Source organism: Sinohyriopsis cumingii, chromosome 3 (assembly GCF_028554795.1).
Source record: "Sinohyriopsis cumingii isolate HCF-2022 chromosome 3, ASM2855479v2, whole genome shotgun sequence".
NCBI lineage: Eukaryota > Metazoa > Mollusca > Bivalvia > Unionida > Unionidae > Sinohyriopsis > Sinohyriopsis cumingii.
In genome coordinates this window covers 144,812,683-144,833,142 of record NC_142963.1, presented here as the reverse complement: position 1 = coordinate 144,833,142, position 20,460 = coordinate 144,812,683, and the positions used below count along the sequence as shown (strand labels likewise).

Sequence of the window (20,460 nt, the reverse complement as noted above, 5' to 3'; positions counted from 1 at the left end):
GGCCTTGGTATGCAAAAGAACGCTGTCCATGTGACTTTGTTTTCATAGTGGGAATAATGAGTATACGATTGTCAGAAGAGGAGCGTAATTATCTTGCTGGTGTGTGCACATGGGTGAGGTCAGATAGGTATGTTGGACTAGAGTCCGACAGTGAAACGTAGCACAGAGAACAAATTTTGTGTTTGATTCTGGATCGAATGGATAGCCAGTGTAGGGTACAGAGCAGCGGGGAGGTGTGCTCTGATCGTGGTACTCTAAGTATGATCCGAGCAGCTGTGTTTTGAACTTTTTGAAGTTTCTGGAGTAGATATTGAGATGAACCAGACAGAATTGAGTTACAATAGTCCAGTCTTGAAAGTACTAATGAACACACAAGTGTTTTAGTCGCATCAACTGAAAGATATTTGCGAATTGAGCCTTGCATATGTTCATGACATGTTGGTGCAATGTGAGAGTACTGTCCAGAGTAACACCTAGGTTTTGTACTGATCGTGTGAATTTAATGTTAGCGTTGCTAATATTTATTGTTTTAGGTAAAGGATGTGAATGAGAAAGTCTTTGTGTTGTGATCAGAATGGCCTCAGTTTTATCATCATTCATCTGCAGCTTGTTACAAGTCATCCATGACTTCACATCAGAAATGCACCTCTCTACACCTTGGATGGTAGCATCAACTTTAGTTGGGTGGCTAGATTTGTATATTTGCGTGTCATCAGCATACAATTGATGAGACACTGGATGATGATCTACGACTCTTGAGAGCGACTGAGTGTACAGAATGAAGAGAACAGGTCCAAGAACAGACCCCTGTGGAACACTACAACATAGATCAACTGGATTGGAGTGTATTCCATTTGCAGACACAATTTGTGTCCTGTTGACCAAGTAGGACTTGAACCACAGTAAGGCTGTATCATGAATGCCAAATACATACTGGAGACGGTGAAGTAATATATCATGGTCTATTGTGTCAAATGCTGCAGACAAATCAAGGAGGGTGAGGACTGTAATCTTTCCGCTATCCAATACAGAGAGTATGTCATTAACTACTTTTAGAAGAGTAGTTTCAGTACTGTGGCAAGGGCAATATGCAGATTGTACATTGCTAAAAAGACTGTTTGAATTTAGATGAGATATAAGCTAGGATAGAACAACCTTTTCTAAGATTTTTGAAATGAATGGGAGATTAGAAACTGGGCGGTAGTTCTTTAAATCATTATGGTCTAGTGTTGGTTTCTTCAGCAGAGGCTTTACAATGGCAGTTTTGAAAAATGATGGGAATTCCCCAGATGAGAGAGAGGTATTAATAACATCAGTTAGTGAAGGCAATACTGGATCTAAGCACTCAAGCAGCAGTGATGTTGGAATTGGTAAGTACATTGTAATGGGTAATGTGTACATGGAAATGGGTAATGAGTACATGGTAATGGGTAGTGTGTACATGGAAATGGGTAATGTGTACATGGTAATGGGTAGTGTGTACATGGAAATGGGTAATGTGTACATTGTAATAGGTAATATGTACATGGAAATGGGTAATGTGTACATGGTAATGGGTAGTAATGTGTACATGGTAATGGGTAATGTGTAAACAGTAATGAGTAATGTGTACATTGTAAGGGGTAATGTGTACATGGTAATGGGTACACACCTGCATACATCTACCCCACAATAAACCTTCACCATGTACATACAATCTTAGTCATAAACAAGTACTGATTATTTATAATCAAACCCTGAGATAAGCTGTCACAAGTTTATAATTAGACCCTGTGATAAGCAGTCACAAGTTTATAATTAGACCCTGTGATAAGCAGTCAAGTTTATAATCAAACCCTGTGATAAGCAGCCACAAGTTTATAATCAAATCCGGTGATAAGCAGTCACAAGTATATAATTAGACCCTGTGATAAGCATTCAAGTTTATAAATCAAACCCTGTGATAAGCGGTAACAAGTTTATAATCAAACCTGTGATAAGCAGTCACAAGTTTATAGTTAGACCCTGTGATAAGCAGTAACAAGTTTATAATTAGACTCTGTGATAAGCAGTCACAAGTTTATAATTAGACCCTGGAATCATCAAAACTGCATCACTCTCACAGGCTTCTCCCTCTTCATAAAATTGTAACATTGTAAAAATATATTACAAAACTGAAAGAAAATAGCTAGAAGCTTTCAGACTCTTAACAGAGTAGCAATAAACATTCAAGCAACAAAAAAATGAAAGATATAAAATTAAAAGCATGCTTTTTATGCATACTGATTTTTTAATAATATAAAATGACAAATCAATAATAATCAATCAATGTCTGACTTAAATCAATAATAATCAATCAATGTTTGACTTAATATTAATCAACCACCCATTTGACTAAAATCAATAATAATCAACCATTCATTTGACTTGAACAAGAATAATCAACCACCCATGTGAAAAAATCTAAACATCTTAAAAACACTGAATCAAAACATTTTTCATAAACAATTTGTCATGGAAACAAATCTTTGAAAAAGTAGAGACACAATTCATTATTTTAATGTTATAATTAACAATTCATGGGAAACAAATGCCCCAGCAGAGTATCTGAAAAATTACCTAAATGCAAAATCTGACTGGCATTTTGGGTATATGTGTACACATGGGTAACACAATAAGCAACATTTATCCTGTGGCATACAAATTGATAAAATCAATGCATTCATTTTACACACACACCCTTTCCATCTCCCTCCATCTCTCTCCCTCCTTCTCTCTCTATCTCTTTTGTGCAAATACTTCAAACATCTAAAGATGCAGGTCAAATACTGTATGCATTGACTCCATTCTTCAATTATTCTGAATGACAAAACAAGACCACTATAAACAGCAAATAATGTTTTGGTGTATTATAGATAGTACAAACATATATATCAAGAAAAGCAAGGATTCCATACATTTCAATGCAGACTATTCATCTATCACATGAAAATGTAATTATTTTTGTTACATATTATAGTGTATGATAATGCAATCCATGAAACACTCTTTTATTCTTAATTAAGTGATTGCTGATTGGAAAAAACATAAATAAAATTATAGTGAATACATACTGGATCTATCATATACAGTATGGATTATTTTTTCACTGCTGTAAATGCATACAAAATGGGAATAGAAAATGGTGAATTTTATTTTTTATGTTTCTGTTTTATGGGTCTGTGATCAAATAGTAATGGCTAATTATGCTGCATGTATAAATGTTTATGTCATTAAATGTAACATAATGACTAGATATGTATGAAGATACCCGTCAAGCTAATTTATGTCATTTAGGTAAGCATCAACATCTATGTTAATAATCTAAAATGGTAACACTGAGGATAATCTAGGGCACTGTTTGACCTATGGTAGATATGTACACAAATGCCAAAATGATTGCTACACCAAAATATCACCGTGGGTTTGGACAAATATTTCGTAAAAATTAGTAGCATGTAAAAATGTCCTGTTCTACATCATTTATATCCCTGCTCACTGGATTATCTCTCTCCTTTTCTAAAGAATGAATTTTGTTTTATTTTAATCTTGTGCAAGATTCCTCTGGTAATTGCAGATGACTGAACCAGTCAAAACTCATGTGAACTAGTCTAAATGCACATGAATCGGTCTAAACTCACAAGAACCAGTCAAAGCTCAGTGATTATATTCTAGCTGAAATGGCATCATAATATGGATTAGAATCAGTCAAATTGCAGCATTTGATTCTTTAACATATTAATAAATCATCTGGCAAATTAAAGCATTCAGTTACTTAGTGGGTAAATTATCACTAATTGGAAATCCAATATAAAATATAATCACAACAATCTGTTTCCCTTAAAATTTGTTATGAGCTAGTTATATTCCACCAGTGCTAAAACAAGTTTCAATGCAAGTAATATCTATCAAATAAAACCTGTCTTGAGAGAACACTCATTTAAACCACATCCACCCAACTCCAAACCACTGACAAACAGGTTTGTCAAAAGATGTCACATTATATAAGAAAATGGACCTGTACATTAAGAATTGGGTCTCATTTCACAGGTGGCCCCCAAAGAGAGGTCTTTTAGTTAGGTTTTTCAGTAATGATTTTAATATTTGTAAATTACAAAAAGTGTAAAACAATTGGAAATCTTCAATTATCAGAAATTACAGCGTATAAAACTCAGTAAAATCTATTAAGATCATCAGGAGACAAATGAAGAAAAAAAAAAAACCCAGAAGACCAAGATTTTATCCACCCATTTCATTCACAATGTAAAATGGACAGTTATTAATATTTAATGTTTACCACTGAATAAACATTTATTCTAACTTTCAACAAGTACATTTGTCAAAAAAGGGCCTTCTGTGTAAACTGGGATGTGTACAGCATGGAAGAATCTGCGGCCACGAGTTAAACACAACTACTTTTGCTAGTAAAGCATAAAATGTAGGTCGCAGTGACCTTTGGTTGTAAAAGTGTATTAGTAACATAATTCTATGCAGTCAATTATTAAGTTTCATGATCTGAGCATAAACAGCAGCCAGCAAAATGAACTTTTAACAAATTGTATACAAAGTCACCTAACAAGAAATACAGATCACAGAGACTTTTTCTTGAAATAATGGTGTCCTTATCAAAATGCATCAAAAAACCACATTCCAAGATTCTAGGTAGGATAGTATGTTAAAGCATTTGAAAGTTCATTAGATGCAAAATCCTAGCTAAAGCTAGTAAATGATAAAATATAGGTTATGATGAGCTACTTTATTTTTAGGCTGTGGTACTACTGAGAAGCATATCATTATCGATTTCATGAACAGTGCATGAGAAATGAACATCCTATACAAAATTTATCCCAAGTCAATTAAGTGTAAAATAGAGGCCATAATGACCTACTTTTGCAGTAAGATAGTAGTGCTCGTCAAGATGGATTCCCTCAACAAGTGTCATGCTTCTAGATACAAAGCAAGCTAATGATCTCTGTGGTCTAATTGACCCAAGGTGGTACAATGTGACATGTAGGTTACAGTGACCTATTCAGGTGCTAGTAGAGGTGCATACAATCCTCTAGTTTGATGATTCTAGCATCAACAACACAGTAAACTTCTGTTAAGATGCCTCCCCTCAACAAGTCTGATAATTCCAGGTATAACATTAAGCTATAATTATTATAACATTATTATATTATTATAATATATAATTATTATAACATTATTATAAAATAACTGGGTGCATTAAACCTGAGCAAACACAAAAACTTAACCAGGAACGTACAGGTATAGTAAATATATGAACCCAGTCAGTCCCCTCCATTGGCAGTAAGTGCTATGAAATCCAGTCCAATCTGTTGCCTAGGAACCAAGATGAAAAATGGCTGACATGCAGTGAAGCTGTATATAAGCTTATATTTGCACACAATGATGCTGACACTCTTAAACTCTCATCTACTTCATAGTGATGAACTAAAAGGGGTATTTAGGACAGACATTATTGAACAAATGGGGTCTTTATAACTGCACATACATGTACACTAGTCTTATGGTAGTGCCCCCTACCCCATTCACAAATTGAAATGGAATGGGGATGTGTTACATATTTTTCAAGATTGAATAGTGATTCAAGGTGCTACCTTTCTTGACCAAGTAACAAAGAGAAATGCATCATTTGGCAATAAATCAAGCTTTTATTACTTTAAAATGAAAACTTTCATAGAAAGAAAATATGAGTTAATATTTGGTGATGGCCAAAGCTGAACAAAAGTAAGATCTGGAATGGAAAAATTCTGGAGTGCAGCCATTTTCTGGTATAATGAATAATAAAAAAAATGTTTTTTTTTTCAGGGTAAAACTTGGCAACTACCTGAGATATTCTAGAACCAAGCTAAGACACTTATTTTTCAGATGATCTTTAATGTAATGATGGTAAGTCTTGGGACACTACAACTTTTAAGACACGCATAAATTTTGAAAAATAATTTTTATGACCTATAAAAGTTGAAATAGCAATTTTTTCATGTCCTAAATGTCTTGTGACACCTTGGACACTTTTTCTTCCTATTGTTTGGCATATATTGACCATAACATTATTTTAAAAAATAAAAAAGACTAAGCCTTCTTTAAGGGACTAACATTATGAATAATCAAATGTAAATGTTATAAATTAATATAATTTGTTTTGAAATTCAGCAAGTCTATTTCATTTTGATGTTATTTCTTGCCATTTTATAAATCAAAAGTAGAACGGATAATATGAAAAATGTTGTCTCTCCGTTTTTGTGTCTGTAAGTGTTAGGACAGCTTTTGTTATGTGCATACAAGTCTTGTAACACACAAAGTAATAAATACTTTTTCCCATCGCAAGACTTACCATCATTGTGTAACATTAAATTTACACAGGGAGTTCAGCCATGATGTTATCATACCCTTGAAGACAAGTTATACACCGTAAGACATGCATCTTTAACTTTCACAAATAAGGAATATGTTTCAATTCTAACCAAGACTATTTCATTATAAATTTACTTTCATTTTGCATGAGTGTCTTCTTTACTGTGAGGAAGATCAGCCAGGGCAGGAATGATTCCACAGTAGATATCAATTCCCTTCAAAAATATGTTTTCATTGAGGTGCTCATCGTGGTCATGCAGTAAGATGGGTGTTTTATTCATCGGGGAAAATCCAATAGCAGTGTAACCAGCCTGAAAGACAGAAGAAACATACGAGTGACAATGTGTCTTCCCTGAATACTGATCCTAGATAATGGCCTAGTGGTATAACATTTGATCCTAGATAATGGCCTAGTGGTATAACATTTGATCCTAGATAATGGCCTAGTGGTATAACATTTGATCCTAGATAATAGTCTAACAAATACAAGTACAGTGGTATATCATTTGATCCTATATATTAACCTATCAAATATAAGTGCAGTGTCATAACATTTCACCCTAGGTAATGGTTCATCAGATGTAAGTGCAGTGGTGCAACATGGATATCTTAAATACAAAAGCAATGTAAAAGAAATTGAATGATTTGCAGAAATTATTAAAATAGGTTACAATTATTAAAATGATATAATGAAATTATAAAATAGGTTACAATCCTATAAGTAATATAGTTGTCATTTCTAACTTGGTAAAAAAAAACGACATATGATAACATTAGAACATAGCAAGCAAAAAAAAAGCCCCTTGTTTAAAACAATACCGGACCCATCTGATCCAAATAAATGATGCCTAACCTTTATACCCTATTTGTTATGAATTTTGAATAACTGATAACCATATGATAACCTTTATACCCTATTTGTTATGAATTTTGAATAGCTGATAACCATATGATAACCTTTATACCCTGTTTGTTATGAATTTTGAATAGATGATAACCATATGATAATGTTTATTCACAATGACTAAACTCTGTAAACTATTATTAGATTCTCCATGCAGAGAAATCGTGTTCACAAATTATGAAGCAACTTATTTCAACCTAAAACACCATGCATATTAGATTAATTTCGATCTAGTTCATAAAACTTCATGTTAACTAATGGGTAGATGAGTGGTCTAAGGCACTCGCCTTTACAAATCACTGACATCTCATCTCTGTCTGTGTGGGTTGTGTCTCGGGCTCAGATAATGTGGCTATATGAGAAAGCAAACCAGTAGCTTCCTATTGGTCAGTGATTCTTCCTGGAATTATTCATCCATAAGATATACTGGTTGCCATGAATAGCCTATTGTGTGTTGAAAATGGCATTAAAACCCATAACAACAACAACAACAATGGAGCAATAATAATAATATGCTGTGATGAAAATAATAGTAATAATAATAAAAATAATAATAATAATGATGATATGGTAACAACAACAACAACAAGTATGAGAAGAATAGTAAATGGTGATAAGCATGTTCATGGCTCAATATCTTCCTAAGGAAATTACACATGGCCAAATCTCTTCCAAAGGAAATTACACATGGCAAAAACTGTTATAAACCAATGATCAGAGAAAATAAATGCCAAATTGGATGAATTATTACTGCAAATTTTGGGAGTCACATATAATTGGACATTTGTAATGTTGAATAACAAGCAAAAATTCAGGGAACTTTTTTCCCTGAGCATACAAGGGTATGGTCACAAGGAGTTCACAAAAAATGAAATCTGACTTTACTTTTAAAAAAGCGCTGTAAAGCTATTGGTCAAACATGGAATGCAGCCATGTCTCATGGTCGTATCTCAAACAAAGGGCCTAAGGATAAAATAAAGCATTATTTTTACAAAAATTGACCTTGACCTTGAAGATAAAACCTTGACTGTAATACATGATATACCAACAAACTGAGATGCATGCATGCACAATGGGTCATCTCTGAACCTCAGACAACTTTGTGATATAAAACAGAAACAAAAGAAACCTTAAAATATTGATTTTTGACCTTGACCTTGTTGGCATGACCTTGTTAATGGAATGCAACACATCTTCTAGAGAGTATATCAAGTTCTGTCTATATGGCATCTTGTGTAGCTATCAAATTAGAAAAAAGAACGGAAAATGTAACTGAGACCCAAAATACTGACATGTGACCTTGAAGATAGGCCATATAGTATATGATGTACCTTCTCATAATGATATGTAGTTTTACCACATTGTCTCTGTCCAAAAATTAAAGCAGAGAGAAAAATGTAATAAAAAATTCAAATTACATCAAGACATTAACCCAAAAGATAAGAACTCCAATGTGGAATGCAGTAAGTTGTCTCACCTGATCAGAAACAATTTTAAAGTTAATGAGTGGAAGCGTTAGCATGATGGAAAACTTAAAATATTTAACAATGACCTTGACCTTCAAGATAGGATCCCTAATGTGGTACACAACACACCTTTTAAAACCAAACTGTTTCATTCCTCAGTCTCAAATGACTGTAATGTTATAGACTGGAAGTAGAAGTGATGGAAAATGTAAAATACTGAACACATTGACCTTGATGATAGGACCCCAGATCTGGTAAATGACACACTTTCTTGTGATGATGTGATAAATACACAGGGGTTTACAAATCCACTTGACCCAAATCCTGGGACAAGCTCAAATTCAGTTCAAGCAAGCTCAAATTTGCACGGCACTAGCCTGTGGGCAAGTCCACAAAATTGAGAGAGGGATGTAAGATAAAAGAAATTTTACTGAATGTTGCAGGTCTGGGTTAATACAGTAATACTGTGCAAGTTAAATTTACCAACAAGGGGTCATGTTCAGCTCCTAACGCTTTTTGTTCTGTAAGTTTTATACCCTGCAATCTCACCACAATACATATATCAGCACATTTATTTAGTTTTCAAAGACTGTTTTGATGCAAATTGCTGATTTTATGGTGATAATGTTTTAAATTGCTAAAATTGGAACTCGTGAGGTTTCTTTGACAGGTACGCGTTTGGAAATTAAAGGAACTCGGCTGTAACGAATAACTACCTGAATAATAACTATTCAATGCGCGAATGATGTTAGGAACCCTACAGGGGTGTTTATCATATGTTGTTTATGTAATAATTACATGAGACTTGATGTAAACTACTTGGCAAAGATTTAAATGGCACAAATATGTGTTCTCAAATCTTTCTCAAAAGTCAGATTCTCAAAATATTTGGATGCATCTTATCAATTTGAAGGTGACTACAAGATAACTGGTAAGTAAATGGATAAAATAAGTGTTCACAAATCCTTGAGTTGTGAGCATAAATAAAGCATTGCAAACAGTCATGCTTTAACCTGCTTTTTCTCTCTCTTAAAAGTGTAGCCATTTCCAAAATCTTTTATACCTATCCAATTATCTGTCTAAATACATGATTACATATTCTATTTGCTTTTGCTCTTCCAACTTTGTCTGCATTCTAGCTCTTTCTAATCTACACATCTATGTATATTAACACACACACACACACATATATATACATATACATATATATATATATATATATATATATATACACACACACACACACACACACACATACACACACACATTTATATAAGATTTCTTTATTTCAGACTACATAGTCCATACATCTAAATTAAAATATAGATATAAAGCAAAAGCATTACAAACATAAAAGAACATATATATCATACAAGTATACAGATGCATCTACAATTAACTATGCCATGCATTGTTAAGAATGAAATTAAATGGCATATTTAAAGAGTAATTTGTTCCATCTACTAATAATATGAGAATTTCAATATACAATTCTTACTATTAGATATTCTTGTTATCATTGACACTACATACTTTCTCATTACTTCATCAAAACTGAATACATTTTAATTTACAAACATGTTGGAGGCACTGTTCCACCTAGGAAGACCTAATAGAAAACGAAGACTATTATTATAACCAATAACTAGTTTTCTTTTCATACATTCAATAAAGTTTGTCCACAGCGGAGCACAATACATAGTACAGCAATAAGATTTGAATAATCTAATTTTGATATTCAATGAAAAATTCTTAAATTTATGTAGAAGCATGTTTGTTTGAGTACACAAAAATCGGTAATGTCTCATAATATCCTCATTATCTGACCGACTGGATTTCAAAATATGACCGAAATACATATATATAACTGTTGACATATGTAAGTGCATTGCTATTAAGATGTACAGGGAGAGGAGATGGTAATTTGAAAGACGTTGGCTGAAAGACCATGCATACTGACTTTTTTTGTATTATAGATGATATCATTCTCAAATGCGTATTGTTCACATATCTTTAATAATTTCCTGAAACCTGTGATAGAAGGACTTATCAATGACATATCATCAGCAAAACTAAAATTGTTGAGAAACAAAACATTTGGTGGCAGACATAACCCCACGTAACACTGACCCAGCTTACAATTTAATTCATATATATATATATATATATATATATATATATATATATATATATATATATATATATATATATATATATATATTACATAACAAAAGGAAAAGAATAACCCCGCCTCACCCCACTGGTGACATGGAAAGCGCTGGATATTACACTTACCCATCGCACATAATACAACTGTTTGCCATACCAGTTAACTAAAATATGAACTACGTAGACAGGTATTTTAATATCAATCAACGTTTTAAAGAGTGTCCAATGATTGACCCTATCAAATGCTTTACTAATGTCTGATAAGCATGCAAACACTGGGCTGCCATGTTCTACATAATAGCTGACAGTTTCCTTCAAGGCATATAGACATAAATCGGCTGAATGATGCTTTTTAAAACCAAACTGATTATCGGAGATTGTGACTTCACATCTTTGCTGTATGATGCATTCAAATATTTTTGAAATAATAGTCAGAGGAGCTATAGGTCTGTAGTCATTTGTGTCCACCACGTTACCAATTTTGCTTTTTAGTAGAGGTATAACTGTAACTTTTGTGAACTCATCTGGTATAGTATCTGAAAATTTAAAATGTTCCACATATAAAAAAATCTGTATGTGTGTGTATATATATATATATATATATATATATATATATATATATATATATATATATATATACATACATATATATATATATATATATATATATATATATACAAACACACACACACATCCACACACAATGAAACCTGTCTTGAAAGAACACTGCTATGTGAGACCACCTATCTTGAGAGACCACACCCTCAATGCACAAATTTATTGATTATATAGCATTGTGACCTGTTATGAGAGACCACCTGTCTTTTGAGAGACCATACTTTTTTAGCAAAAGAGATGGTCTTTGAAGACGGGTTCTCTTATCTTAAGTATGCCCTCTCTTTCCCAGCATCCATCTCACCTCTGTCTGCGTGGGTTCGAGTCTCGGATTCGGCTAATGTGGGTATGTGAGAAAGCTTATCAGTAGCTTCTCATGGATCGGTGGTTCTTTCCAGGGTTTTCCCAGGTTCTTCCTCCACCATTAATACTGGCCGCCATGTATAGCCTATCATGTGCTGAAAAATGGTGTTAAACCCTATAACAACAACAACAACTTTCCCAGCATTCATATTTGAATTTAACAATGGATTTAAGCAATAGAGTAAAACCTGTCTTGAAAAACATACCGTGTGTGTGATACCGATATTTTGGTCAAATGGATTGAAATTGGGGTGCCACTGAGTAAATGTCGTTTGTAATGGGCACATATAAACATATCGGATCCACTACTGCATTGAGTAACTATAGAGCAGCAAGAACTCTCTCGCTGAAATCTATACCTTGTTGGAAACAGACTCTATGAGATAGACAAGCTGGATGATGTAGGCAAAAGGGAGGTGTACTGTACTGAGATTGGATATAAACTCCATACCCAAGCCAACAAAACACTGGGAGGAGTGAAGGTTGGATTTTTCCCAGTTCAACAGAAAAATGATAAGATTCTAACGGGACAGAAGATCGTTTCTGCCCTTGAGGAGAATAGCACTTACCATATGAATTTAGAAGAGATCATCCAGATATGCTGCCACTGCCATAGATACGGGGTCTCAAACTCATACTACCCTAATAAGTCTAACTAAGAAACAAAACAGATTCCCAGATGGGGGTCGACCTTCTAGAAATGGAAGTTTGTTACCTGATATCATGTCATCCAGGTATAGCCTTGATTTAACTTAATATTTCTTACTCTGAGAAAGAATACAAAAATTTCTTCAAAAAGTTGCTTTCTAAAACTTGCTGGTTCTGAATCAAGGTCAGAAACTAGATACAGTGTTTCTAGTATTAAGTGTTTACCAATGAAAATTTTAAAAAAGTCAGGTCAAACAGAACTGAACTTAATTCTATAGAAAAAAAATAAAGTCCAGTAAACAGTATTACAACAGCATGTAATGGAATAAAATAAAAAAAAATAAAACATCAAACAAGCAATTAAATTAAATCAAATATATACAACAAGTGTGTCTATACATGTAAATGCTATTATACATAAGTTTGCATGTTTGTGTATATGTGTGCATTTGTATATAAATAGGTTCCTTTGATGAGGGCCAAAAGGTAGAACAGTTCTTCAGCTAATTGTGTTACCCTCTTTAAATAAAGATACTGCCTGCATACTTGTCTCTTCTGATGGAGCGTTGGAATGACCTCGCCATCACCACCTGGAACATCAGCAGAAGTATGAATTCACTGAGGCAACATAGGTCTACGATTTGGCCCTAACTTCTGCTGTTAGCCATTTTGATAATGAATAGCCCTGAACAGAACTCTGGAGATTGTTGTTTCTCTACAATCTCCACTGCTTGTCAGTTAGTAACCATCTCCTGCTGAACAACATGGTCCTTCCAACCTAATGCACAATGCTCTAGAAAGGGAGAGGAAGAAAGAGGAGGAGGTAGGATGAAATAACCTAAAGCCCATTGAAAATGACCTGGGCCACCCATTCTTTTTGTGGAAAAAGGTTGGTCCAACATAATACAAACTGCAGTAGTCCACCTGTAGGCTGTCTAGGTGTGGAGGATGTTAAGTCAGTGTATGGTAACAGAAAGCTTGGGGGCTACAGAAACTTGGTTTTCTTACTTCTCTTTTAAGATTGACTGTCATAAGACTGAATGTCTCAATGACCACTGGGGTGTAAAAAATCCTTCCCTTGGGGAGTAAAAGATCTCTTTTGCCTGGCTTGTCTGATGTCACTCTGTTGTGGTAGGGATGGCAATCTTCTAAACTAGACACAGGTGGAGTTCCTGCCTCCAAACAGCAAGGGTAAGCCAAATGGAACCATCCTTAAAACTAGGGCATGATGCAGTTTTAGTAATGTGGTAACAATTACACAGTGTCATTGTCCTTAAGTAATTCAATGCAAATAACATGCAGATAAGTATTCAAAGTAGGGACAGCTGACTCTCCAAGGTGATTTTGTTGCACCTGGGTCAATCAGAAAATGGTCCATCAGGTTGTCAGTCATGGTCAGTCTGGTCAGTTTTGGTACTGTAAGTATTGCTACTGTCCTTGCACCAGAGTCAACAACTGGTTATTCATGAGAATGGTTGGCCCAGTTGTTGGACATAAGGAAACTGGTCAACTCGGCTTCAGTACTGGTCATGCCAGAAGCATGGCAATATGGAAAGATCTTTCGCTACGATTCCTGTCCTTCTATATATAATTATATAACCTGTCAATTTCTTAAAAAGCATATACAATAACACTCTTGGGTGTTGGCATGTGTGAACCTACAACAAAGCAGTTCAGGTTCACATTTAGTGCAATTTCCCTTTGATCGAATACTTGAGTAACTGACTGCTAGGCTGGATGGGTACCCAGTAGAAATTTCCTAAAATTTTGACATCTCTAGCAAATACAGTTGAAACAACAGCAAAAATAATAATTTGTTAATAATTTGCTACTTAATAACTGTTATAAACTGAGTGCAAGAGCTACAGGCTGCTTGTGTGAACACTAGAAAGTCAACATGCATCAAATGACAATGAATTATACCATCTGACCTAAAACTGACCAAGACTGAGAATGATAATTTTCATAAAATATCTCCCAAATTAAAAAATAATGTATACCACTATGTTATAAATGAGAATTAATAAAAAAATAAATCCAAAATGTTGAATGGATGGCTTAAATTTTTACAAGAGGCATATTCCATACTATGTTGTGTACAGAAGCCAAGCATCAATAGTGGTAAAATCTAGCAGTTGCAAGGGGAGTTAATAGGCATGTGTTACTGCCCTTAGTATATATGCTACAGGCATTAAAGATGAAATTTCATCTTTAAGGTCTGGATTTGGGAGGTAGCAGGCTTATATCCTCGCATCCAGGGCCAATGCTCTAACCACTAGGCCACTGAAGCGGTACATGGAAAATGGATTCAAAGGTGAGAGAACAGAGTAATGTTTCCTAATTTGTTGCTTCGATCTAAAGAAAGAATTTCTGGCTGAAACAGCAAACTAGTCAATATTGCCTGTACACTGAGGGATCATTACTTACATCTCTTAAGAATCTACTATCTGTTGCTGCTGGGAAAATTTCTGGCTCAACTTTCATTCCCCTGAAAAAACAAATGTTTCAAAATGAACAGCGTGTGTGTATATATACATATATATATATATATATATATATATATATATATATATATATATATATATATATATATATATATATATATAGTAAAAAATTCAGTTTATTGAAGCAATTATTTTCTTCTTCTAAACATTTATTTTATATAATACAGCTAAAGCATCATAGAATTGAACTTACAGGGTAAATTTAGCCTGATCAATGAGTACGAACCAAAATCTACACTGTCAAAATCTACACTATCTACACTGTCAAAATCTACACTATCTACACTGTCAAAATTTACACTATCTACACTGTCAAAATCTACACTATCTACACTGTCAAAATTTACACTATCTACACTCTCAAAATCTACACTATCTACACTCTCAAAATCTACATTGTCAAAATCTACTGGGGGGGGGGGGGAAATTTACACATGTAAAAACTAATTTATGTTATGAGAGCAAAGAACAGGCAGACCTTCAAATTTTGTAATGGTTTAAACGCTGAATGGATTGACTTGTACATGCCAAGCCTCCCTGAGAGGAATAAGCATAATTATTGCTATTATAAGCGGCAAAAAAGTGTACTTTGGGTGTGAAAAATATAATCTCTATATTACATGCCTTAATTGCAGCACCACTGAATAATGTACATTTTTACTACTAACCTGGTTCTGCAGCTGGTCAAAATTCTTGTCACAAAGGGCAAAATCCATATGGATTAGAATACAAGCCCAAAATATACTGAAAAATTATTTATATTCAGCACTCACTCACTATTCTACATGTGTAAACTTCACTGAATGATTGTGAGTTGGAAATCTGTAATGAGGTCAGGTGCTCAGATTGCTGTATTACATCACTCTTGTATACTTCTCTTAAAGTTTGTAAAGTGGTGCTGATTTGTCTTTATTTCTGATCTGACATGTTTTGAGGTTTCAAAATATCCATTTGCTCTAACATTTTCCCTCATTCAACATCCACAACTCACACTGTAAAGCATTTCTCTTAACATCTGGTGCCATTTTCTATAAAAGTATAGACTGGTTCACAACTTTCCTAGCTTATCAACATAATGAATATGAGGCCAATTTTACATTTGAAGAAACCCAACTGTTTTCTTGGAAAAGGGTCATACACAGTTGCTATAAATAGCAAATAAGGAAAGTACCTTTCTGCTATTCTCATGCAGCAGTCACCTTTTACAGAATATTGTCAAATTTATATCAGTGGAATTAAAGAGACGATAATAAAACTGCCAAAAAAACCTTTTTATTGCTTTATTCTGGTTTTATTTTTTAATGTACCAAAAAGGCATAATCCATATAGTCTAGAATAATACATAACTTGATGAAAAAAAAGGTAAATGATTATAACAAAAGCATATTGGTTGGCATATAAGTTGAATGAATTTGGTAATATTTTGGGCAGAGGTTGGTAATGTTAGGTTAACTTTCAAAGATAATTTAAAATCTCTAGACTTAATGGATATTACCTTGCTGACAATTTGTTCACAACTATAAAGTTGAAAAGATGATATGGGGATTAAAATCTAAAATTTATGAATCAAGAAATATTTTAAGAATAACGAAAAATCCCCTAACTCCCCAATAAAAAATACTGTGAATTAATCTTCTTGTCAATAAAACATAACGACAATTTTTGTCAGTACTGACATTTGTATTTAAGGAATGGAGGTCAGTGTAGCTTCACAGTTTGATAATTGCTGTTGCATACATGGTTTTTGTAGCAAGTATGAAATCAATGAAACTTGGTACCACACAAATAACAGTGAAATGACTCACAAATAAGTGAAATGACTCACACAAATAACAGTGAAATGACTCACACAAGTAACAGTGAAATGACTCACACAAGTAACAGTGAAATGAATTACACAAATAACAGAGAAATGACTCACACAAATAACAGTGAAATGAATCACACAAATAACAGTGAAATCAATCACCCTAATAACAGTGAAATGAATCATACAAATAACAGTGAAATGAATCACACAAATAACAGTGAAATCAATCACCCTAATAACAGTGAAATGAATCATACAAATAACAGTGAAATGAATCACACATATAACAGTGAATTGAGCCCCCCAAAAAATGTAAAATGAACTCTGGGAATAAGTGTAACGAACTTACATTTCCTTGCATGCGGCAATAAAGGCATTCCACCAGAGGTCAGAGCCATGAATGGAAGTAACATTTTGGCCCACGGACTTCTAAAATATAAAGAGTACAGGTATTTTTTTATTTATTTTCTTTAAAGCCCCATCTTTCACGAGTTTTATATATATATATATGTAAATTTTCACATTTTGAAGAGTATACAAAAGTCAATAGACTCAGTGTTAAAATGAAAAATACAGAGCTTTTCACCACAATAAGCAACTCATGAATAAGGACTAATGGTCAAAGTTGAGATAGCTTGGATCCTTAATATGTTGGCATCTTGCTATGTTTTATTATATTCTAGTTCTATTGATTCTACAATAAATTTTTTCTTTTTTTCCAAATGAAAAACTTGATTATAATAAATTTCTTATCTACATTGCAAATAGTGTCATACATAATCAGAAATCCCACATCAAACCTGTCAATTTCTTAAAAAAACATATACAATATCAATGTACATGGATGAATGCTTGAAAAATATTATTTTCAGTAAATTCCCAAAATTACAGAATACATTTTCAAAATTTCTTAGACTGGTACCTTAAAATAACATATGACAAAGGCATGCTGAATTGGAGACAATAATGTAGTTGACAGTCAAGGTTTTACACTGAAAGATTGTGGTCCTTATCAGGCTGTCATTTATTTATCTAATGTCATAATATAGACAAAGTCCTCAGTATTAAACTTGTACTCTTTTGACACATCTATATTTATTTCTATATTCTCCACCCACTGCCCAGTTCACTCAAAGTCAGCAACTGTAAATTGTGATAATCCTATATTCTCCACTGCCCAGTTCACTCAATGACAACATCTGTAAATTGTGATAATTCTATATTCTCCACTGCCCAGTTCACTCAATGTCAACATCTGTTGTGATAATTCTATATTCTCAACTGTACAGTTCACTCAATGTCAACATCTGTTAATTGTGATAATTCTATATTCTCCACTGTACAGTGCAATGTCAACATCTGTAAATTGTGATAATTCTATATTCTCCACTGCCCAGTTCAATGTCAACATCTGTAAATTGTGATAATTCTATATTCTCCACTGCCCAGTTAAATGTCAACATCTGTAAATTGTGATAATTCTATATTCTCCACTGCCCAGTTCACTCAATGTCAACACCTGTAAACTGTGATAATTCTATATTCTCCGCTGCCCAGTTCACTCAATGTCAACACCTGTAAACTGTGATAATTATATATTCTCCGCTGCCCAGTTCACTCAATGTCAACATCTGTTAATTGTGATAATTCTATATTCTCCACTGTACAGTTCACTCAATGTCAACATCTGTAAATTGTGATAATTCTACATTCTCCACTGCCCAGTTCAATGTCAACATCTGTAAATTGTGATAATTCTATATTCTTCACTGCCCAGTTCAATGTCAACATCTGTAAATTGTGATAATTCTATATTCTCCACTGCCCAGTTCACTCAATGTCAACATCTGTAAATTGTGGTAATTCTATATTCTTCACTGCCCAGTTCAGTGTCAACATCTGTAAATTGTGATAATTCTATATTCTCCACTGCCCAGTTCACTCAATGTCAACATCTGTAAATTGTGATAATTCTATATTCTCCACTGTACAGTTCACTCAATGTCAACATCTGTTAATTGTGATAATTCTATATTTTCCACTGCCCAGTTCACTCAATGACAACATCTGTAAATGGTGATAATTCTATGTTCTCCACTGCCCAGTTCAATGTCAACATCTGTAAACTGTGATAATTCTATATTGTCCACTGCCCAGTTCACTCACTGTCAACATCTGTTAATGGTGATAATTCTTTGTTCTCCACTGCCCAGTTCAATGTCAACATCTGTAAATTGTGATAATTCTATATTCTCCACTGCCCAGTTCACTCAATGTCAACATCTGTTAATTGTGATATTCTATATTCTCCACTGTACAGTTCACTCACTGTCAACATCTGTTAATTGTGATAATTCTATATTCTCCACTGTACAGTTCACTCAATGTCAACACCTGTAAACTGTGATAATTCTATATTCTCCACTGCCCAGTGACACTCAGTGTCAACATCTGTTAATTGTGATAATTTTATATTCTCCACTGTACAGTTCACCAAATGTCAACATCTGTAGATTTTGATAATTCTATATTCTCGACTGCACAGTTTACTCAATATCAACATCTGTAAATTGTGATAACTTTTAATAAAACAAAGTACCGTGACTTTTGACTAACAGTAGCAGCAGCTGTATTTGTGTGTGTGTGTTGTGTATGTGTGTGTGTGTTGTGTGATTTAGATTTTTAAAACAGCTTTAACAATTTTTCAGTCATATTGCTATGATGTCAGTTTACAGTCATGTCTAGCACTGGGGCATCATGCCAAAGACATGTAACATGATGTCCCACCCAGTCACATTATCCTGACACAAGGCCATCCAGTCCTAACACTATCCTCTTAATGCAGAGCCAAGCCAGGTAACTGTTAGTACAATTTTTATAAGTCTTTGGTATGACCCGGCCGGGGATCAAACCCACGACCTCCTGCATCCGAGGCGGACGCTCTAACCACTAGGACACCAAGCGGTCAAGCTGTACTTGTCAAACATGAAATTTATAACTACAGGTGATGCCAACTTTGCACCTATTCAGTAAAGCCCATTTCCAAGAAGGAATGGCTCTTAAAGCCAATAACTGGTTACAACATGACATACATCTGAAGAAAAAAAAAAACAGTCAAAGATTCTGCATAAATGTATATAGGCCACTGTTGCTAAATGACCTCAACATGGGAATTTACTTTCTACTTCAATCTAAAGCAATTTTTCATAAAACCAAACTGTACGAAGGCCATCTCTGCATTAGTTTCATAAAAATATTGTATTTTAAAATGTGTACTGCCGCTGCTATAGGTATTTAGTTATGTCTCAATGCAAGAGAGGACCCAAAAAAATACAAGATGGTGCCATTATCAATCAGTATAGTTAGTACGAGCTCATTTCTTTCATTTCAATACTTGAATGAATTCACAGGTGACTCCATTTCCAGCTGCTTCACACCAAGATTTGATTTTCACTTCAAATGCTTTGAGGTCTACTTCTGGTGGAATCCTAATGTCAAAACCTGAAAAAAGACAAATGGTTTTTGCATAATAATTTTTAAATAATTTATTTTAATTTAAAATAATTTCAATCAACAAACTGCATT

At 33.9% G+C, this 20,460-nt stretch overlaps 1 protein-coding gene across 1 annotated transcript in view; it reads right to left on the bottom strand.

Moving 5' to 3' along the window:
* Nucleotides 1–2,237: 2,237 nt before the first annotated feature.
* LOC149804066 (aminoacylase-1-like) overlaps nt 2,238–20,460 on the bottom strand; it is a 106,021-nt gene continuing 87,798 nt past the window's right edge. Inside the window, exons 13-16 of the mRNA XM_089953934.1 lie at nt 20,270–20,376; nt 17,225–17,304; nt 14,989–15,049; nt 2,238–6,707 (exon numbers count right to left, since the gene is read on the bottom strand). Of these exons, the coding sequence (XP_089810060.1) occupies nt 6,534–6,707; nt 14,989–15,049; nt 17,225–17,304; nt 20,270–20,376 (422 nt within the window). The 3' untranslated portion in view covers nt 2,238–6,533. The remainder of the gene's footprint in view (nt 6,708–14,988; nt 15,050–17,224; nt 17,305–20,269; nt 20,377–20,460) is intronic.